This window comes from Streptopelia decaocto, assembly GCF_964273445.1.
Source record: "Streptopelia decaocto genome assembly, chromosome: 1".
Lineage (NCBI taxonomy): Eukaryota > Metazoa > Chordata > Aves > Columbiformes > Columbidae > Streptopelia > Streptopelia decaocto.
In genome coordinates this window covers 64,595,158-64,615,177 of record NC_138663.1, presented here as the reverse complement: position 1 = coordinate 64,615,177, position 20,020 = coordinate 64,595,158, and the positions used below count along the sequence as shown (strand labels likewise).

Genomic DNA, 20,020 nt, shown 5'->3' with positions numbered 1-20,020 from the left:
AGATCAAAACCATTGCATCTTTTATCAATCCCTCGTGTGCCTTGCACTAAGAAGAAACTCGTTCCTTGTGTGGCATTGCTTAAAAGTCATTATCATTTAACTGTGCAGGATATAGAACAGAGACCAGAGGAGGATGTTGAGTGATTGCAGGGCAGAGTAGCTGCATCTCCAAATCACAGTTGGTTAAAATACGGCTGTGATCAGCTCTGCAGTATCTCTGTGTGTGGTAACGCTTCTGCCCAAGCTGTGGGCAAGTGGGGTTTGCAGACTAGAAGGGGCAACACATCATGAAATCTGTCTGCTGTTACTTTGGCTTCTTTGCATGCTCTCATGTGGATCCTGCCATATTTCCCAACTCTGCCTGTCCGTTAGGCAGTCTCTGCACACCCGTGTGTCAGACCAAGCCCACATGTGCAATGTTACCCTGGTGGAACTGTGACTTATCAGTGGCTTGCAAACTGTGTCTCAAGGGTTCAGTCCATGCATGCCATCTTTCCAAGAGAGGTACAACCTCATGACGAGTTATTAAAAGAGCCGTTTTTAAAGAAGGAGCCAGTAAAGATCACCTAACTTTGCAAAAATGTGCTTCAAAATTGCTAAAGGTCTCTGAAGGAGACTGTGTGATAATTGTGGGAGGGAGGCTGCAGCCCCACAGGAAGGGTGGTTGTTGTATTGCCGTGCTGCAACAGTCCTGCAGGGAGTTCTGAGTAGAGGATGGGACATTGTAGGCTTTGGAGTAATTACAATGGAAAGACCTTTGTGTCTTCAGAAAGTCACTCCTTTTTCTCTTCCATTTGCACACAAGTGGGGTGCTTTCCCCATCCACATGTTAGGGACTTGTCGGACAGAGCAGCCCAGCAACTTTGGGTCAGCAGTAAAGAGGATGCTAAAAGGTTACTTCGGTAGTCCTGGATAAGCTGTCAGGAATTTGGGTGAGCATGATTAGACGTGTCCATGTCAGGCAGGGAGGGCTGATTTCTGAAATTAGGCTGACGTGTGACTTTTTTCCCGCTCTCTCTCTTTCCAGTGGAGCCGCCAGCAGGCGTGGACGAGAAGGCTCAGTGCATCGGCATTCCTGACGGCGCCTACACCAAACTCCTACCTCATCCCAAGCCCCCGCTGCCCATGGAGTGCACCAGGCGCGCCTTGCCCCCGGACGGGGAAGGGGACAGCTCCGGTGTGAAGGCTGACATGAAGGCAGGGCAGGGCAAAGGCACGTGGCCAGTGGAAAGCAGCTATGCTGGCGGCCCAGGCTGTGCGAGGGACCTGGTGGCCACCTCAGAGAGAGGGGGTCCCCTGCCCGAGAACGGCGTGGCGAGTGAGGGGCCAGCAGGCAGTGCCGAGGGGAAGGGGCTGACTGCCAACCTGCTGGAGAAGCCCGTCTGCAGCGGGGGGAAGGTTCTGCCCGAAGCAGCCGTGCCTTGCATGGGGCAGGGCACCAGCCTCCCTGGCATGGACGCCAGCTCCATGGGTGCTGCCCCCAACCAGTTCCACCCTCTCTACATGCCTGGCCTGGAATACACTAATTCAGCCGGGCGGTACCACATCAACCCAGGCCTGCAGGGGTTTGGCCCCATGATGGGGGGGAAGCCTCCTCCTCCTGCCTCCCACTCCCAGCATTTCGCCCCGCGGGGTTTCCAGCCGAGTAGCGCCCACTCTGGCGTCTTCCCCCGGTACCGGCCCCCCCAGGGCATGCCCTACCCCTACCAGCCACAGCCTCAACCTTCCTACCACCACTACCAGCGACCGCCCTACTACGCCTGTCCGCAGGGCTACGCGGACTGGCAGAGGCCTCTGCACCCCCAGGCCAGCCCCAGCGGGCACCCCACCACCCACCCACCCCTGGCCAGACCCCCTTTCCCGGATCGGGGGTCCGCCGGTGGCTTGCAGGGCTGCGAGGCGCTGAGCACCGCCCTGGCCTCTCCCAACCGCATGGACGTAGCGAGTGCCAAAGAGGTTTCTCCGAGCGACGGGCAGGAACTGGGGCCTGAAGATGAGAAGTCTGAGGAGTCCCAGGAAAGACCGGAGAGTCCCAAAGAGTTTCTTGATTTGGACAACCACAACGCAGCCACGAAGAGGCAAAGCTCGGTGGCAGCAGGGGAATTCCTCTATGGAGCCCCCCCACCGCATCTGGGTTCAGGGATGGGATTTGGCCCATCAGCTTTCCCTCCCCACGGGGTGATGCTACAGACTGGCTCTCCTTATGCATCCCGGCATCCTGCCAGTCATTTCCAGCCCAGGACATATGGATCACCCATGAATGCTCACCTGTCTCATCATCCAGCCTCTGGCCAGGCCAATGGCCTCTCTCAGGAGGGACCCCTGTACCGCTGTCGAGAGGAGAACGTAGGTCACTTTCAGGCCTTGCTGATGGAGCAGAGAGGCAGTGGAGGTGGCATGGGGGGGCCACCCCAGGACTTGTATAGACCCTCGGGGTAAGATCATGTTTTCTGCAAGAAGGCAAAGTGGGAGGGGGTGATGCCTGGGTGACAATAAGTGTTGGATGTCCTTGAAAGGATGGCTTGAAGTCAGAGGAGATGGCAAACAAAGTTGAAAGGCTAACAGGTGATTCTTAGGCCTTTGGAGTAAGAGGTCTCTTGAGCTGGAGAGAGAGTCTTGTTGCAGCTCCTTTAAACAAGTAGCAATTGCTATCATGGAGACCTATTAGCCTGTCCTATCCATCCCCACACCAGTACTTTGTTTTATCTGACATTGTTTTATTAATATGTCATCCAGGGTTGTGCATCTCTTAACCAAATGGACTCTTGGCATTTTATTTGCAAGAATTTTATTGCATCTTTCTCATAGTGGGGCAGAATAGCTAATTTAAGTGGAAGTTAGCCTCTTGTTATGATCTTCTTTAATGCTGCCCCCTTTTTTCCTCTTCCTCTTGCTTTGCCCTTCCTCTCTGTCACAGATTTCCCTCACAGAAAATTACTTCTCACTGAGACACTGCATATCATGTTTTATTCCCAAGTGGAAAATTCTGCTACTCTGAATGTTCCCTGTTCAGATTTTATAAATATGCTTTGACTGTTGCTGTTTTGTCAATCCCAGCGTGACAGTCCTCCTTCTAGTATTCAGGGACTTCAGCTTACAACTAAGCAATTAGGGGAGTGATACGGATTAAAGGTCGTATTTTGGGGGGAAGCTGGAAAGAATACATGAGATGCATGCTTGTATGTTAATGATGTATGTATGCATTCAAAGAAGCAGACAGGATTTGCTCTTGATGTTCATGTGCTAAAACTCTCTCCATTTAACCTGGCTCCAGAATGCAAATGCATCAGGCTCAAGTTCCTTTCCCGAAGATGCCTACGGCAACCATGTCCCGGGAGGATCTGACATCACAAAAACCATCAGTGTTGCCTCTGGATCAAGTAAGAGTTGTTAAAGCAGAGTTGAAATGCGAGTCTTTCCCTTCCACTGGTTAAAGGAGTGAAGGGTTTGATGAGAGTGGGAAGCACTGGAGGAAGCTGGGAAGTGAACTGCTGCTATGCAGAGGAGTTGGGGATGTCTCTGTAGTGTTAGCTGGCTATAAAATGTAACCTAGGCAGAACAATAGTGCTAGCTTTGAACTCGTTGCATGCAATCATGAGGTTATTCCTTTCTAAAGTTAGAACCTCCAACTCTTGTTCTTCCTCTTCCAGAGCTAGTCCGAGGAAAGAAGGTCCTCATGAAGACGAAAGCCACACGTGATATGGACAAGGGGGAGGAGGGGCAGGCCTTTCTCCCACCCTCCCCTCGCTCGAGCAGCATGTAGCTTCCTGGGTCCATGGAACACGGTGCCGTGATGGCTTTGGTGTTGGAAACCTGGAGCGGTGCGGTGCCCCAGCAAGCCGAGCAGCTGGCTCGCCACCACAGGGCAAAGCATCGCAAACTAGTGGCTTTCACTGACCGGAGACCGCGTCTCGTTCAGGGTTTGAGGGATTTTTTTTGGGTGGGGAGGGTGGGGGTGAGGGTTGAAACTTTCATTGACTGCTAAACTCAGGTATATTTTTCAGGGTGGAAGAGGATGATGATGGAATTTTACTTGTAGTATTAACGTGTGTGTTTTGGAGCTGGATCCAGTTTACAGAATTTAACCTGTTGCCTTTTTAAATAAATTTCTGTTGTTGGTGAATGTATTGTACATAATGGGGGAGGGAGTGGGCCCAGCTTGTAGTGGGCTTAGCACTGGAGGAATCCTTAACTGTTTACAATCATATCACACTGAAATCTTTCAGGATAGGGTGAGGGTTTGGGAGGAGCAGGGAGAGGCAAGGGAACATGTGATGGATGACTTGCTGTCTCCTTCCTGTCCTCTGCATCTGAAACACAACTCAACAGTTGGTTGACTTTATAGCAGGAATTGCTCAGGAGCATAACGTATCCTCCTCTTTCTCTTCTTCCTTCTTCCCCTCTAACTTCCACCTCCACTGCTCTGGATCCAGGGCCTGAGTGCAATTCCAGCTCCTGTCATAGTGGGGGAACAAGGAAACCAGGACCAGGAATTGAAACTAGGACAGGACACTCATGCCATTGTCCCTTCTGCTAGTATAGGACCCTTCTCCTTGCCTTTCTGATAGGAGAAATGTATGCCCTAGAAAAGAGAAAATGGCATAACTGGTCATCTTAGACTTCTTTCAATGAAACCAGTGGAGCAGCACCTCTCCAGTAGAATAAATATTGTGTAAATCTGTATTGCCTTGCTGCCTGAGGAGGGGAGCCAAGTCCCCCCTCCCCCACCACCACCTTTCTTTCTCTGTCCCTTTCTCTGATCCTCAGTACCCCAGGTTTCCTGGCCACTCTTTGTTGCCTGTGGAAGAGGGCCATGAGGCTGCTTTGGGGGGAAACAGTTGTTTTGCTGCAATGTGAGTTGTTTGTTGGCCTCTGGAGCTGGACTTGGTGTCTGCAGGTTGCAGGTTAATTGAAAAGCAACGATTCAAAATCAGATGTTGAGGTGGCGTGGCTAAGGGGCGAGGGATGAGAGGATCATGTACTTGAGTTGACTTGGTTTACGTCTGTCATGGTGCCGTAGCAGCAAGTCCTACAGGGTTAGTGGTAGCTTCCCTTGAAGGCTGCGTGCGGTCTGCGGGGGCTTTCCTCACCAGTTGCAGTTCTGCACTGGGGAACCCCTGCGTGCTGGTGCTTCTCCAGGCACTGACGCCCAAATGCAGGTTTGACAAATTAGTTCAGTAGTAATCTCATCTGCAGATGTTTACTCATGTCTTAAAACCTAGCAAGGAAATGCAGCTGATTATTCTTGGAGGAGCTAAAGTAAAAAAAGGTGCAGTTGCTACACTACTGTGGTACTGTCTACGTTACCAGCTAGGGGACAGCCTTTGTCTCCAGACTTCTGAAGAATTTTTCCGGCTGCTTTGTTGTCTTGGATGGTGCCATCACCCGTATCTTTATCTGGATTGCACTAGCATGCATGGCTGCACCACCTTTGTCCTGCTGTGTAGATCTACCACGTGCTGGCAAAGCTGTTTGAGCAAATGGCAGGTAGCATCTGATTTGAGCCATTACTCCTTCTGTCCTCAGCTTTAGAAAGCACAAAAATCCTAAAAGATGAGAAATATTCTTTCTTGAAATACTTAGAACAAGGGAAGATGGCCACATTAGTGGCCTCTTACCAACGAGCCTCTCTACTCTGTTGCTACAGTACTTTTGCCTCTGATGAGCTGTGCACGGTCAAGACATTTTCCAAGCCTAACAGGAGTTGAACTTCTTCACGCTGTTGCTACAATCTAGTTTATTATAAACACAGTTCTTCTTACTCACTGCAGCAGCTAGCCTGGGAACTATAGCTGCTGTACGCTTAGTCCAGTGAGTTGCCTGGGACAGCTGGCTCCTCCGCAAAGGGAGACTTCAATACAATGTGAATTATTTACAGTATCTATCTATAGATGCCATTATGTTACAAAAGGGAGATTTGTTTTGTTTTGGTTTACATTTGTGTTCATCTGTCAGGGAGCAACTGTCACTGGTGGACTGGTATAAACTGGAATAGAAGACCCTGAAGGTTGTCCTTTGACTGAGAAGCATGTACCTTCTCTCCCCAGCCAAGAACATTATGCTACAGCTCATCCAAATTTGTCCCTGATCTGAAGGTTTATCGCTGGCTCATCAGCCGGCAGTGGGTTTTCAGAGCTGCTCAAAAGTGCAGGTCTGGACCCCTCCCTGAATGGAGGTACTGAAGCAGCAGTAGGTATTTATGAAAAACAGTGCAAGTGTAACTGCTTTTCAAGACAATAAACCTGGGACAAATGAAAATACATTCTTCAGTTCATTGTATATATAAAAATAATTTGAAATAGCACATTCAAAAGTAGAGGAACTGTAAAATATAACTTGTAGCAAAGTATTCAAAATTCTGGAAAAGTAAATGCAGATTTTGCAGAAAACCCCTGCTGTACTTCAGCCTATGTCTTCTATATCACAGACAGCTAAGTGACTATTTGAAGTGCCTTTCATTCAGCTCATTGTGAACTTTGTGGAACAGGACATTTTTAGAAGCTATTAAAAAAACAAACAACCAACCAAAAAGCCACTAAGCTGAAGCACTCTTGGCCTTCAGCTGGAACTGGCACTGAAAACATGGTTCTAGTGGTCATGGAACCTGGCTGAGCACCAGACCCAGATCAAAACAGGCAAGAAATAAGAAAGGCAAGAAATAAGAAAGGCAAGAACTGCTTGTGGTCTGCCTGGAGAAGGGTAGTAGAGTGTTAAGACAGTGACAGATACTCTGAGGATCCTATATGGAATATGTGATACGAAGATGTTATCCCTTACCTGACATAATGCAAATCTGGGAGAAGGGTTTATCTTGCAGATGGCAGACAAAACTGAGTAGTGAAGCTGACTCCTGGGAGAGTTTCTAGGTAAATGGCTTTTGATGTAGTCAGTAGTTCTTATTAAAGTGACTAACAAGCTGCTGTTGTGAGGACACATGGTTTATATTAGAAAAGTACTGATGTAGGGCAGGTGGAGCTACGGCTGGGCCGCAGGGACAGGGCTGTCCTGGGGACAGGGCACGCTGAGGGAGCGAGCCGCTTGTGGAATCTTACCTTGGAGGTTCCAGACTTTCAAATGCTTTGTTTATAAGTGTTTTTCTTTCTGTGATGACATGTAGGGATGGCTCAAAACCCAGAGGTCTATCTCACTAAGTACAATTGGAGCAAATCACAGAAAATTGGTATCCCTCAGAGAGCACAGGGCTGGAAGCAAATTGCTGGGGTGGAACACCAGTGGAAATGTACAGGGAGAGGCAGAAAATGTGAATTTTATAGTTTATGGTTTCCCAACCCATGCTGCACAGGGCTGTTTCGTAGATATTGTGAAAGAGATGGGTTTAAGGAGGGATTTAGAAGGGAGTAAAATGGTGGCTCTTTATGTACAGAGCGGTACTTTTGACATGGGTTGGCATACAATGCAGGAGAATTGTAGCTGCATTTTAAAATACCCTGGCTTTAGAGTGCCATACTTGTGTCACTATGTTAAACAATATTTTAACACAATGCAGAGAAATTCTGGGCTCTGTTTGGAAGCCCTCTTTCTCATCCCCCAGCACTGTTGCAGTATAGTGTATTACCAGTTGATCCTTCTTCACCAAGCCTCTTGAGCTAGTGACTTTGCAAAGTTTCCTGTAACTATTACTTTTCCTATAAGGAGGATGTGTTTTGCTGTAATTATGGATTTCTTGTTAAACAAGACTATATAATACATAGAACAAATATGATGTTGAGCATGCCAAAATTTTCCAATATTCTCAGAAGAGCTGAGTACACTGAGTACACCCTTTATAGTATCTTGCTCTGCCCACCGCCTCGCCCTTTGCAAGTGGTGTGTGGTGTTCCCAAGTTCCTAAGATGTTTGATTGCCATTATAAATGCCATTGTATAAACTCCCACTGGGACTCTGGAAGCTTTGGGCATCTTAAGTCCTACAGGCCCTGGCAATTCAACTAAGCATTTTAGGAAGGCCAGTCACTGAGGCTTCACAGTGATTTTTAGCTGTGTCCAGCAGAAGTTTGTAGTCTATAAATTTTGTGGTGTGACTCACCAAAACCATTCGGTAGCAATCCAAAGCACCAGCCTGCAGTGAGGAGGACAAAAGAGGAAAGTAAATTTGAAGCTTCAGGGCCCAACTGGCTTCATTTGTGACTTTAAAGTACATGGAGACACTTTTCTTGGAAGAGCTTCTGATCCTTTCTTGTCTGCCAAATGCCTGTCCCATGCAGCCTTTCTGAAACAAATCTCCTGTGTATATTTTTGTAAGTGTGGTTTCTCGGGGTCTTGGAGAGCTATCAGCTTCTTGATGTCTTATCTGAAAGCTAGTCACAGAGGCTGTCTTTCATTCTACTGACTGAGGCAGTTCTCCTGCAGCTTCTCACCCCAACGCTTCTCCATTTAAAATGAAAGTATAATTAGAAAAACAACCTTTTTCTTTCCCTCTACTGATCTCTGTCAGTCTTCTGTTCAGTCAGGGCTGTTCCTTTGCTCTTGATGGCTTTGTTCTGCTTTCCTTTTCCAAGGACATGGTGTTGCCATGTGCATTGTGGAGTTTTGGAGGAGGTGCTGAACTGAGTGATGAGGAAAAGCCATCCCTAGGGGCGGCTTGGAGAAGACAAACAGGGGAATTGGTGATGGTGTGGTTACCCCTGTTTCCCCTCGCTGCAGAGAAACCGTGCAACTCGGTCTGCGTTTAATCAGAGCTACCCCGTAAGAAGTTTTTACTGCAGTGCATTGGTGGTAGAGGAGTTTGCTCTTGCAGAATTCCTGTTTGGCTTTAAGTCCGATCGGTGCTGGTGGTGGAAGAGCAGGTGTGTGAGTGCTGTATCCTTTCTGTAAGGCCAAGACTGAGATAGCTGGCTGTGAAAGCAGTGTTGCAGCTGCAGGCCACGTGACAAGCTTTAAGAGCATGTGCTTATTGTAACCGAGAAAGCATCTCAAACATTGACCTTCCAGCCTTTCCCCATCTGTACCTGTTTAACATACAGATGGGGGTAAAGCACATTTGGGCTTGGCAGGACCCCTGCCGCCCATGCGGAAGGAAAACGCTTTTAACCAGCACATAATGAACTATGCTGTCTGGGTTTCACTCTCTGCTGCCCACCTCCCTCTCTGAGAAAGAGCTTCGGATAACCCATTGCCAGCTGTCTCCGAATAGGAGCTCCTGGGATGACAAGAGTGAGGCTGGGCCCACCCCTCGGCAAGGACATTCAGGACAGGGTTGTATGTATTTGAAACTTAATAGTAACATCGAGGTGTATCTTCGAAGTGCAGGTGGAGTGAGCTGTGTGGCGCCCTTCCCTTTTTGATTCCTCTCTTGCCTCAGCTCATGTGGTATTTGAGAGACCATGGAGCATTTTGTAGTTTTAACACTGCTGGTCTTTCACCAACTGAGGTGGTTTTTGTTTTCCTTAATCTGCACCAGTGGCCTAGATTTCTTCTGGCAAAGGTCTTCCTCTTTTTGAAACGTGCACGTCAAAGTGGATAGTGCATCCTGGAGAGAGCAAGAGCTACATTCACTAGTGGCAGAGGAGATGAAGGATTAATTAGGGGTGAAGATTAATTGGGATTTTCACCAACTCCAGCAAGTCCCTCTGTCCTTTGCCTCTTTTATTTGGAAATGCATGCCTCGCTAGCAGAAGGGCAGTGAGTGGAATATCTTATAAATAAAAGTGGAACTGGCTCTGTGTGGAAAAAAATCCCTTGTTATGGACAAAGTTAGGCAAGATGGCCATTGGGAACTCCTTTGGACTTCAAATAGGTGAGAGGCAAACAGATACCTAGTGCACTGAAACATATGAAAGAGGAGTGATTTCGCTTTCTAAAGCCAGCCAGGCAGCTACAGGAGCTCAGGCCTCATCTTTTCAGTCTGGAACATCCCCTGATCCCCTTTTGTGTCATGCACCAACGCTTCCCCCCTCCTTGCTTCCTAGCTTTCAAGTTTCTTTCCCTCTGCTTGCTTTGCTGCAGTCGGTTCCTGTCAAGTGCAGAGATGAAAGCTCACTGCCTGCATGAGTAGAAGGGCAGAAGGTTGAACTCACCAGCTGTCTCCTCTGCACATGTGTATAGAAAGCAGGTGGGGAGTACACATTTACTCTCCTCATGAAATTAAGGTGTCCTCAGTGGCTTATTTGTGTTCTCCCATGCGCCCTTGGGGTTTTGCCCCCTGGCACGGTGATGTCTGTCCCTCTGTCAGCACAAGGATTTGTTCCTGGCCCCTGGCGCAGGGTTTCTGCACATGATACTGGTGTGTCTACCTCCAAGGGGTCTTAGGTTAAAAATATATACTGTGTACAACCATGAAAACTGTTGCCTCTCTTCCTTGATAGATCAATGAACACCGCTGCCTGATTTTTTTTCTGAGCAATAATAATGTGTAGCAGTGCAAGTTTGACCTTCTCACATTGTTTCAGGGAGCGGATGGCTATGAAACTGGGGGCCTTCACAGCTTGCAAGAGGCTTTCTGTGACCCTGCATTTTATCTACGCCACGTTCCTGCTTTCCCAGCAACTGTTGAATTGGTTTAGGTAGCCAGGATAGAGCTGGTTGCTTCCTCTGTTTTGGGGAAGGTAGAAAGGGAAAGGAGCGAGTTGGTAAAGTTGAGCCTCATCCATGAAGCACAGCACATGGAAGAGGGGTGCCTGTTGCTGCTGTGGAGCAAGGGGTGGGTGAACAGCTGATTTAATTCCTCTGGGGGAGGAAAGTGACGCACTGCTGCTTCGCTTGACATTGATGTGGGAGGTAGCAGGAGAGCCTATGCCACTACGTCCATTCTTCTGAAGTTGGGTGATGTTGGTTTGTTTGGTTTGTTGTTTTGTTGGGTTTTTTTGTTGTTTTGTTTTTTTTTTTTTTTTGTATTATTGTAAGTTTGTAAAGAATGTAATCTGTCTATTGGGGGCACAAGGAGAAAACGGGGGCCTTTCTCTTTTTGGGTGAGGCTGTTCTTATGTTGCTGTGTTTTTTGTTGTTGGGTGGGGAAGGGGTCTAGGGGCCATAGGGGCAAAAGCCTGGCTGATGTCAACTGGTTGCAGCTGTTCCAGGACTGCGGGAGGTTGAGGTGGTGCTGCAGCAAAGACCTCCCACACCAAGCTGTGAAAACAACCCCTGTCTCCATCCTTCAGTGGGGGGAATCTGACCTGTGTGATGCTCAGGACTGGGGTGTTACACTGAGTTGTGGGACCTAATGCCTGAGGGCTGGTCCTGCTTGTCCATGGCTCAGTTAGAAACTGGGCTGGTCAGCTGCCCGTGCTGTTGAGGAAAGGTTGGATTTGATAAGCCTGAATTTCTCAGTGCTGGAGTTGCTTGCCCCAGTGCTCCTCTCCCCATTGGGGGCTCAGGTCCTGCACCTCTCCATCACCTGGTGCCCAGGAACCCTGGCTCTCGCCCCTGCCTCCTTCCCCATCCCACAGAGCACAGTGTCAGGGATCCTCTTCTCTCTCCTGCTGCTGCAAAGTTGTGTTAACTTTCCTGGTCAATACTGGAAAGGGGAATGCTATTTATTTTTATATTGTGTATATTTTGTCTTGGTCTGCTGATTACCTTTGTTCCCCAAGAGCGACAGTTACCTCAATAGTTAGTTTAATACTGTGTGTTGGGTAATTTTTTTAAAGAACTTTTTTAAAAGCTTGATCCTTGGAGGTCTGTAGATTTTATTTCCATATGAATTGGTTATTTTGTATAAAGTACGTTCTTAAAATAGCAATCACCCATGCTGTATGTGTGTTTTCTTGTCTCCCGGATGGTGTCCCTCTTCCTTTGTAAGGGGGGAGCGGATGGGGGTGGAAGGGGATCACAGAGGGCTTTTTTCAGAGAGACAAAGCCCTGGACTACAGACAGACACAGTTGTACCACCTGAAAGCTATTTACAAGAGAGCACCTGGAAAGCTAATTGGGATTGTTTCCCCTTCTGAAACACAGCTGTCTGCTATGAACCACCCAGTTGTGGAAATGAGATGGTGTCACTGCTTTCCTATAAAGTCCCTGGTGGGCTTTGGATTTTTCTGCTGGTCAGGTGTGCTGGAAAACCTGTCTCCCTCCCCAAAACACCATGCTGTCTTGAGTTGCAGGTAGTCCATTCCTCCACACTCACCTCAAACCCTTTGCTTTAAAAAGAGTGACTGCCCTTGAGTAAAGTCGACAGTGTGATGCTGCTATGAAAGAGCAATTAATGTAGCCTACATGATTCTTCTTTGTAAGCAGCACAGGGTATGGCAGCCCTCGGGGGCTTTTAGAGGAATGGGAAGCCTTTTGAGCTCATGTGCAGTGGTTTGAATCCATATTGGACCCAAAATAGCACTCATCATTTGCTGTTCATTAAATCTCCCATGGGAGATGAGACAGTGGTTTCAGCCCTCCCAGCAGAGAGATCATAAAATTATAGAATCATTAGAATAGTTTGGGTTGGAAGGGACCTTCCGAGCTCATCTAGTCTAACCCCCTGCCATGAGCAGGGACATCTTCAACTAGATCAGGTTGCTCAGAGCCCCATCCAGCCCAGCCTTGAATGTCTCCAGGGATGGGGCATCTACCAGCTAAACTTTCTCAAGGGTTTCAGCAACAAAACTGGGAACTGGCCATGCCATTGCATGCGAGAAGGCACCTGCTGTAGGTAAATGGGAGCAGCTTGCACTTGGGCCTCGCTTAGCTGGTCCCTGAATAAAAAACTTGCTCAAATTTGCTGATTCAGCAGCTTTTCACCAGGACAAAATCAAAGTGATTTTCCGTAAGGGCCTGCCAAAGGGGGCATGGGGGGTGAACAGCATAAAGCTGGGTCCACAAAGGGTCCCAGGCACATGCTGTGTGCCCCTTCCCTTTCCTCCCCAGCTCTAGCTGGTGAAAGCTCCCTCTGCCTTCTCCGGGGATGGTAATAGATGCTCTCGTTCCCATCTCCACCTGCCAAAACAGCTTCTCAGAGTAGCTTGCTTACCTGCTTACACTACAGGCTCTGGTGGGAGCCTTGCTGCGGCCAGGGCTGCTCCCAAGCCCAGCGTGCTCACCCAGCTCTCAGCAATGAAGCTGCCTCTGCAAAGAGATGCTCATGAAACATTTATCTGTGAGGCTGTAGCCCACATTTGTTGGCCAGACCAGGAGCCTCATGCTGTCCCTGTAGCTCTTCTTTCCCACTGTGTGCCCTAAGCAGCGTGTTCATCCCCTCAGGCCACCAGCCTTTTACAAAGGTGAGTAAAAGAGCCCCAGTGAACTAATTGTTCAAGAGCTGACTGTAAATCCCCAGCAAAACTCTGCTTCTGTGGCCCTTCAGGGACTCACTCCACCCTCTATGGCTTGGTCTGAGAGTGACTTATCCCACCACATACCTACATATTTTATGTACAAAGAATCCCGCAGAAGTGAATGTTGGCACCTTCATGCTCCTGGGTATTTGGAGGACCCTGAGCTGTGATGTGCTGCACCCTGACACCCTGAGCACCCAAAAACCTCCCCGTGGGTGTGGGAACTGCCCCTCCTGCCCACATGTGGCAGATGCACTCCCCCTTCCTCCCACCCCAAAAGCAACAGAAACTTCTAGGCTGATGGACCACTATGGTCATGCACATGCCCCTTGGTCGACAGACAGGGCCCTAGACCAATGAAAAGTCTTGGTTGAGAGAAGTTTCTAGATCACTACCATAAATGACCACAGCTCAGATTCGACTAGGATGTAAATGGAGCCCACCTTGAGTTGATCTTCCTCAGAGCAGTGAGTATGCAGTTGAAGACTCTTCCGCTCAATCCGGCCATCTAAGAACACTCCTTGAGTGCTGAGACACCTCGCCAACCTGGTAAGCAATTTTCTGGGTACCCTTAAGAGTCCTGACTTTGTAAGAGTGGAAAGATGCACATTTTGAATAATCACTCTAGAGTTTTGGGATGTGATCCCTTGAGTTTGAATCGGCTGGGCAGTTAACTGAACTCCTAACAAGTATCCAAACCTGTGTTTTATTATGTTATTAGAGCGCTGAATAATTTTGGATAAACCCTCTTTCTAGCTGCCTTTCCACTGAACAGTTCTGATTAGAATTGAGTCTGTTTGGCGCTAATCACCTGTCTCAATTGACTTTTGGGGTGCTCCCATGACACCAGGTGAAGTCAGGCATCCCGGCAGGCGCTTCCCAGCATGGCCACGGCTCCCGGCCCTGCAGAGGCTGAGCCCATCAGCTCAGCTCCTCCGAGCTGGGCTGAGGTGAGCTGTTCCTGGGGGCAGGCGAAGGGCTGCTCTCTGTCACGTATCCCCCTTCCTCCTCTCCCCCCGTGGAGGCCAGAGTTCAGGGTGATGAGAGCAAGCTGTCCAATTTAGGGAGAGGAGGAATTTGGTCACCCCATCAGTCCCAGGAAGCATTTGGGTCAGAGGGGATTGGTAGAGGGAGATTTTTAATCCTGGGGCTAAGCCGGTGCTGAGTGGAGCCGGTGTTAATTGGAACCAGTCTCAGGGATAGGGTGGAAAGTTGTTGCTTTTAGAGCTGCCTTGCAGCCCAAGCAAAGACAAAGCTTATCTGTGCTATAGGAAATGCCATGTCCCAACCTTGACAAGATGCTATCGTGAATGTAACAGGCAGTATCAAGCCAGGCCATGTGTCCCCTTAATTTTTTACCATTTTTCTTACTTTCTGCTGTCCACAATTCTCATTTCTTCTCCTCCTTCCCTCCCTCCATGGATTAGCAAAGCAACCCCCCCTGTACTAAGAGTGAGCTTTCCTGAGCTCTTAGGCTGAGGCTTTAAACCCTCAACTTTCTAGCCTCCTGCCTGAGAACTGGGATGCTGCCCACCTCTAGCTTTTTGTCCATCCATCTCAGAGCAGCTCGCTAATCCATGAAAGCCTGAACCGGGGATGGGCGGATGAATCAGTTTCAATGGGGACCAGTTTAGTGCCCCATGTGGTTGTGGAAATAAATGGCAGCCCCTCACCCCCATCATGGGGCAGCCCCCGAGGGAGCTCAGAGTCCAGGAAGGCTCTGCTAGAGTTGACAGATTATGTATCTTTGGGGGTTGCCTAACAGCAAGGCAAGAACTGGAGTGCCTTTGGCACCCATTGGTGTTTTGGGAAGGGTTTATTTGTTTTGTATATTTCCCTAAAAATAAAGAATCCTGCAGGTAAAGTTCCCATCTTGAATTTTCCTATTAGTTGCCATGCTTTAGCATGGGAGACACCACCTCACACAGAAAGGCAGGACTAAGGCATTTGGGGTAGCTCGGGAAGACTCACATGTAGGCTGAAATGGAGGATTTCTATTAGCAGAAAAGTTTAGTTATAGAAATTGGAAAAATACATCCACTCATAATTTAAAGATTTTTATTTTTGTCCCATGCTGAGATGTAAAATGCAACTTCTCCAAGCAGCTGGGGATCTCTTAAGGGGTGGGACCCCACTATATCTCCTCCAGCTCTCCAAGCTGCAATTTTTGTTCGGTGGAGAAGGCACAGGCACAGAAATGTGAAGCAAAGCCTCTTGCCTGGTGTGGCAGCCCGCAACGCTGGCAGGTGGGAATGGAGCCAAATGCTTCGCTCTTAGCCATAAACTCAGTTTGAAGGTACAGTGTTGTTGTATATATTTATACATACACATAATGAATGTTAGGGTCTCCTAAGTGCCAACAAAAAATGCAAACTTACTCTGGACCATAGCAAGAGCCCTAAAGGCTGGCCCCCAAATGGGGAGCCCCAGGGGTCCTGTGGTTGCCCAGTAATGAGGAGACAAGAGCAGCCTTGCAGGAGGAGGAGGAGGAGGAGAAGAGGGTGGGAAGCGGCAGGGGCTTGCCATGGGTCCGGAGCAGCATCTCAGGGCTGCCCCCTCCTTCTCTGTCAAGAGGCCACATGTTCCCTGCCCACTTTTCCAAATTCCTTTCCCAAAGAGGCTGCCAGGGTGGGGAGATCGTAAAAAGTTCACCCCCCCCTTGTCACAAATGTACCCGTTCTTCCGGGACTGGTGGGTAAAAGTTGTTTGCAATTTCCTCAGGCCATGACCTTTGTTTTGACCATGGTGGAGGAGGATTGCAATCCATCAAACCCTCGCCTGGCCTGTGCCGAGGTGGGGGGAGAGGGCTGCCTTTGGCTGGTGAAGGGGGACTGCCTGTCCAAGGGGTACAAGGACACTGCTTTGCCCCTTGGGTTTGGTCAAGAGGCAGGGGGACGCCTCGCTGCTGGCTGAGGTGATGGTTCAAGCTTTCCAATGGGGGATTCAGTGTGGGAAACTGCACTGTGTGCGCCACACTATACGCTCCTGCCAGAGAGATTTGAGACAGTATGCTTTAATTTTCTTTCCTGAGAGGGATGCTGGATGGCGATTTGCTGCATCGGCAGAGTGGGGAATGATGTCTTGCAGGACTTGAGCCTAGAGCCAGCCCTGCAGAACCGCCAGCAGCATCAGGACCATGCTTTTAGCAGGAGCTTGGACAAAATGGGAGATGCCAGCAGATTTACCACTTCCAAAGCCCCAGCCACCAATAGTCCCTGATATTTACAGGCTGCACAGGCTTTTGGAATATCCTGCACCACTACGTTTTGTTAGGAAAATCAGCGGCAAACGAGAACCATCCCCTGGGAAATGGCTCCCATAGGTGTTTGGCTCTCCACTGAAGTTCCCAGTGGGGCAATTCATCCCAGGAGCAGTGTTCCCTTGCACCTGAGTGTCCCCTTTGAAGACATACCTGCATATGAAATGAATCTCCCCCGAGGAAATGCAGCCTGCACATACCAGTCTACCCCGCTTCCCTTGGCCGCCTGCCCCATCTCCCCTCCCTCTGATCTGCGCTTCCCCAGGGAAACACATCCTACCGCACTTCCCTGCCAGTAAACACAGATTCCCCTGGGAAGTTACTCTGTGAGGAACCTCCTCTTGGTCAAGCCCTTGGAGAGCCCTAGATTTTGGGAGTCAGAAGGGAGAATCTCAGTATTTCACCTGGTCCCTTGTGTAACACCAGGCATGGCCTTGCAACACCCAGACCACCCTTTCCAGGCTGACCGCTTGCATGGGAAACAGGGTATTTTTTATCCTTTTCCTAGGAAGGAGCCATGTGCTGATTTCTGGGCACGGCAAACCACTATGTGGAGAAATGTGCTGCTTGGTTACCTGTTTGATGAGGATCCTTTGAGATGAGGGAGGAGAAGAGACAAACTTTTTACATCTCCAACTGAAAACCTCCTGCTGGAGGGGGAGGCGGCAGCTCGAACTAGGAGGAGGAAGAGGGAGCGACGCATAAGGTCCCCAGAAAGTCTGTAGGAGACAAACCAGACCTCTTGGTAGGCATCACCCTCCTTTCCCACTTCAGTCATCATCACACTTTGTAGCCTGTGGATGCTGATGCTGCTTTTCTGCAGTTCTCTTCTCCCGCTCTGATTTCCTCCCCTATACCTTTGTACCCACTGCTTGACTTGCACCGAACATGACCCTCTTCTCTGCCCTTGTCTGCTTGCACATCCCCAACACATGGCTCAGAGCCCAGCCCCCTGAGGGCCAACCCACCCCACTAAACCCCACCGCCCCTCCTCCAGCTGACCTGCCTTCCACCCTTTGTCCTGTGGGTCCCACTGTTTCCTGCTGGTGAGAGCCCCAGGTCTGACAGCTTTGAGGGTGTCCAAGATCTTACTGCTTTACTCCAGCTCCCAGGAGGCACCCCCTGAGAGAGCTGAGCCCCCTCTCACCAGTCTGTCCCATTGAGAGGATGACTTGGGCAGGGCCAGGGGCAGCTTCTTCTCTAGAACTAGAGGAACAAAGCCTATCACTGAAACCACCTTTTTGTAGGGATCAGACTAGGGCTTTGTTTTGCTGGTGCAGCCCACCAGAAGCCACATGTTGGTTTGGAGGAGGAGATGGCAGTGACCATCACAGGGGTGTGCATGCTGGCTGCTGTCCCATGTGTGTGACTGACAGGCATCTCTGTGGGTATCATGCAATGGGGATGCCTGCAGTTTGGTGGCATGGGGGGGCATGCTGTGCTGCAGCAGTTCAGGGAAAGCTGCCCTGTAGGGGGCCTTGTAGAGTCAGGACTGCTCTTCTCAGCAGGGGCGAAAGTACCCAAATTCAGCCCCCTGAAAGGTCAGAAACCTGCCAGCAGTTCTTAGTGCCAAAGCTTGTGATTCTGGCATGAATCCAGGCAGGGTTGGTTTCTATGTTCACCAAGCTGCATGTGATGTTATTTGACAGTCTTCTTTCATTTTAAAATGTTGCCTGTAAAGAAAAGCTTGAATACCAACCCTGCTCACATGGCAAGGGGAAATAAACCCTTTTCCATTGTAAGCAAATCTCTTGGGGGAGAGTTTAAAGCTCTTGAGTCGGTAGCACTGGGGCTCAAGGTCTTTGATGTCCCATCACATGGCGACCATTGCTGCAGCTGAACAGGCCCAGCAGCTGCAGGCTCAGGCTTGTCACACAGGGGATTTTGTACCCTGGTCACTAGTGGCATTTGGGGTCTGTCACTGCCAAAATGCCAAACATGGCCCCTCTTCACAACCCTGTACCCATCCCAGAGATTATGTTATGCCATCCGGGCTCAGAGCACCTATTTTCAAGCCTCACTGAAATTAAACCCAGGGCACATGTCTTTTTCTCTGGCCTTGCTTTAGCTGCTCTCCCTCCAGCCCAGGAGATCCTCCATGCTGCAGCCACAGCTCCCATGTTGCTCAGAGAGTTTTTGGGGGGACAAGACTGGGCACCCTGGCACTCGCCCTGGGGCACTGGCAGGTGTGGGAACAGTGGGGAGCCGGGACTGGACCCTGCTTGACTCTGCCAACACCTGCCTTTTCTCCAGGGCTGATGCCTCCTGCTTGTTTTTAAGGAGGGGATGTGCAGAGCATGGGAAACAGCAATGATGCGTTTTCATCCTCCTTTCCCTGTCACGGATGTCTCTGGGCCTGCCCTATAGGCAGATGTATGGCGGATGCCCACATGCCAGATGTCCTGGGAGATGAAAGTTGCTGCTTGCTGCATCCTGTGTTCACGCATGCGTGCACACACACCCCTGCACCTCCCAAAAGACTTATAACTTATGCTCTCTATCTTCTCTCCAAGATATTTCCCTTCCCTTCCTTTGTTAGCTTTCCAAACCCCCTTTTGTCTTTGGCACTCCCTGCAGCCTGGGCCGTGCCAGCAGGAGAAGGCACCCTTTGCTCCCACTGACAGCATCCAGTGGAGGGGGGTGAGCATGGGGTGCCTTGTGCGTTTCCCATCCCGCTTTGCTGTCTCTGGGATCTGCGACTTCTTGGGGTTGGAAGCAAAGAAGACCTGTTACCCGGTGGGGGCTGCTCTGTGATAGCCCTGCACCTCCCTGCATGCCTGAGGGGAGCTGAAGGGTGTTACAGCTCTACATTGCAACTTGGAAATGCCACTTCGGATACCCACCTTTGCCCCTTGCAAATTTCTGCAGCTCTCGTCTAATTTATAAGTGTGTGTGTGTGTATATATATATATATATATGGGGGTGTATGTCCCCCAATGTGTTTATTTGCTTTCACCAATAGATGTGCACAATCAAAAAAGTTTGGAGCCCACTGGCCTAAATCGCAAGCCAAAGGTTAATATCAAAACAAAGGTGGATGCCTGGATGCCAGCATCTCACTCAACCGCTTTACAGACATAAAGCAGCTGAGTTTCAGTCAGCTCAAAGGGTTTGCATCTCTCCTCTTTTCCTCCGCTGTTACCTAATGAGGGGTCAGGAGGCTTATGGGGGCCTCAGGCACAGAACCAAAGCAAGCACAAAGCTCACTGCTAGGTGCTGAAGATGGGGGATTCCCATTTGAGGTTGTGTGGAGGGGGGAAACATGCACTTTCCCCATCTTCGCACTGTGTCAGGTGTCCCCTCCACTTCAGCCAACAGACAATTCAGAAGTCGAACCGCCTCTTGCCCAGTTCTTCTTGCAGAAAAGGCTTTATTTTTTTCTGCCCATACTTCAGAGAATTGCTGTGTGCCCAGCCATGGTGCAGCAGAGCTGTCTTCTGCCTGGAGGAACCACCTTCTCCCCAGCCATGGGGTTGGAAAAGCACCGTCTCCCTGCCCGCAGCATGTGCTGGTTATCTACAGTTAACCTATAGCTG

General features: G+C 49.5%; 1 protein-coding gene across 2 annotated transcripts in view; it reads left to right on the top strand.

Moving 5' to 3' along the window:
* CECR2 (CECR2 histone acetyl-lysine reader) overlaps window positions 1–11,691 on the top strand; it is a 106,396-nt gene extending 94,705 nt beyond the window's left edge. For both annotated transcript variants that reach the window (XM_082076230.1, XM_082076231.1), the window contains 3 exons: window positions 1,028–2,435; window positions 3,275–3,380; window positions 3,651–11,691. In XM_082076230.1, coding sequence (XP_081932356.1) covers window positions 1,028–2,435; window positions 3,275–3,380; window positions 3,651–3,656 — 1,520 coding nt within the window. In that variant the 3' untranslated portion in view covers window positions 3,657–11,691. The remainder of the gene's footprint in view (window positions 1–1,027; window positions 2,436–3,274; window positions 3,381–3,650) is intronic.
* The last annotated feature ends 8,329 nt before the right edge of the window (window positions 11,692–20,020 follow it).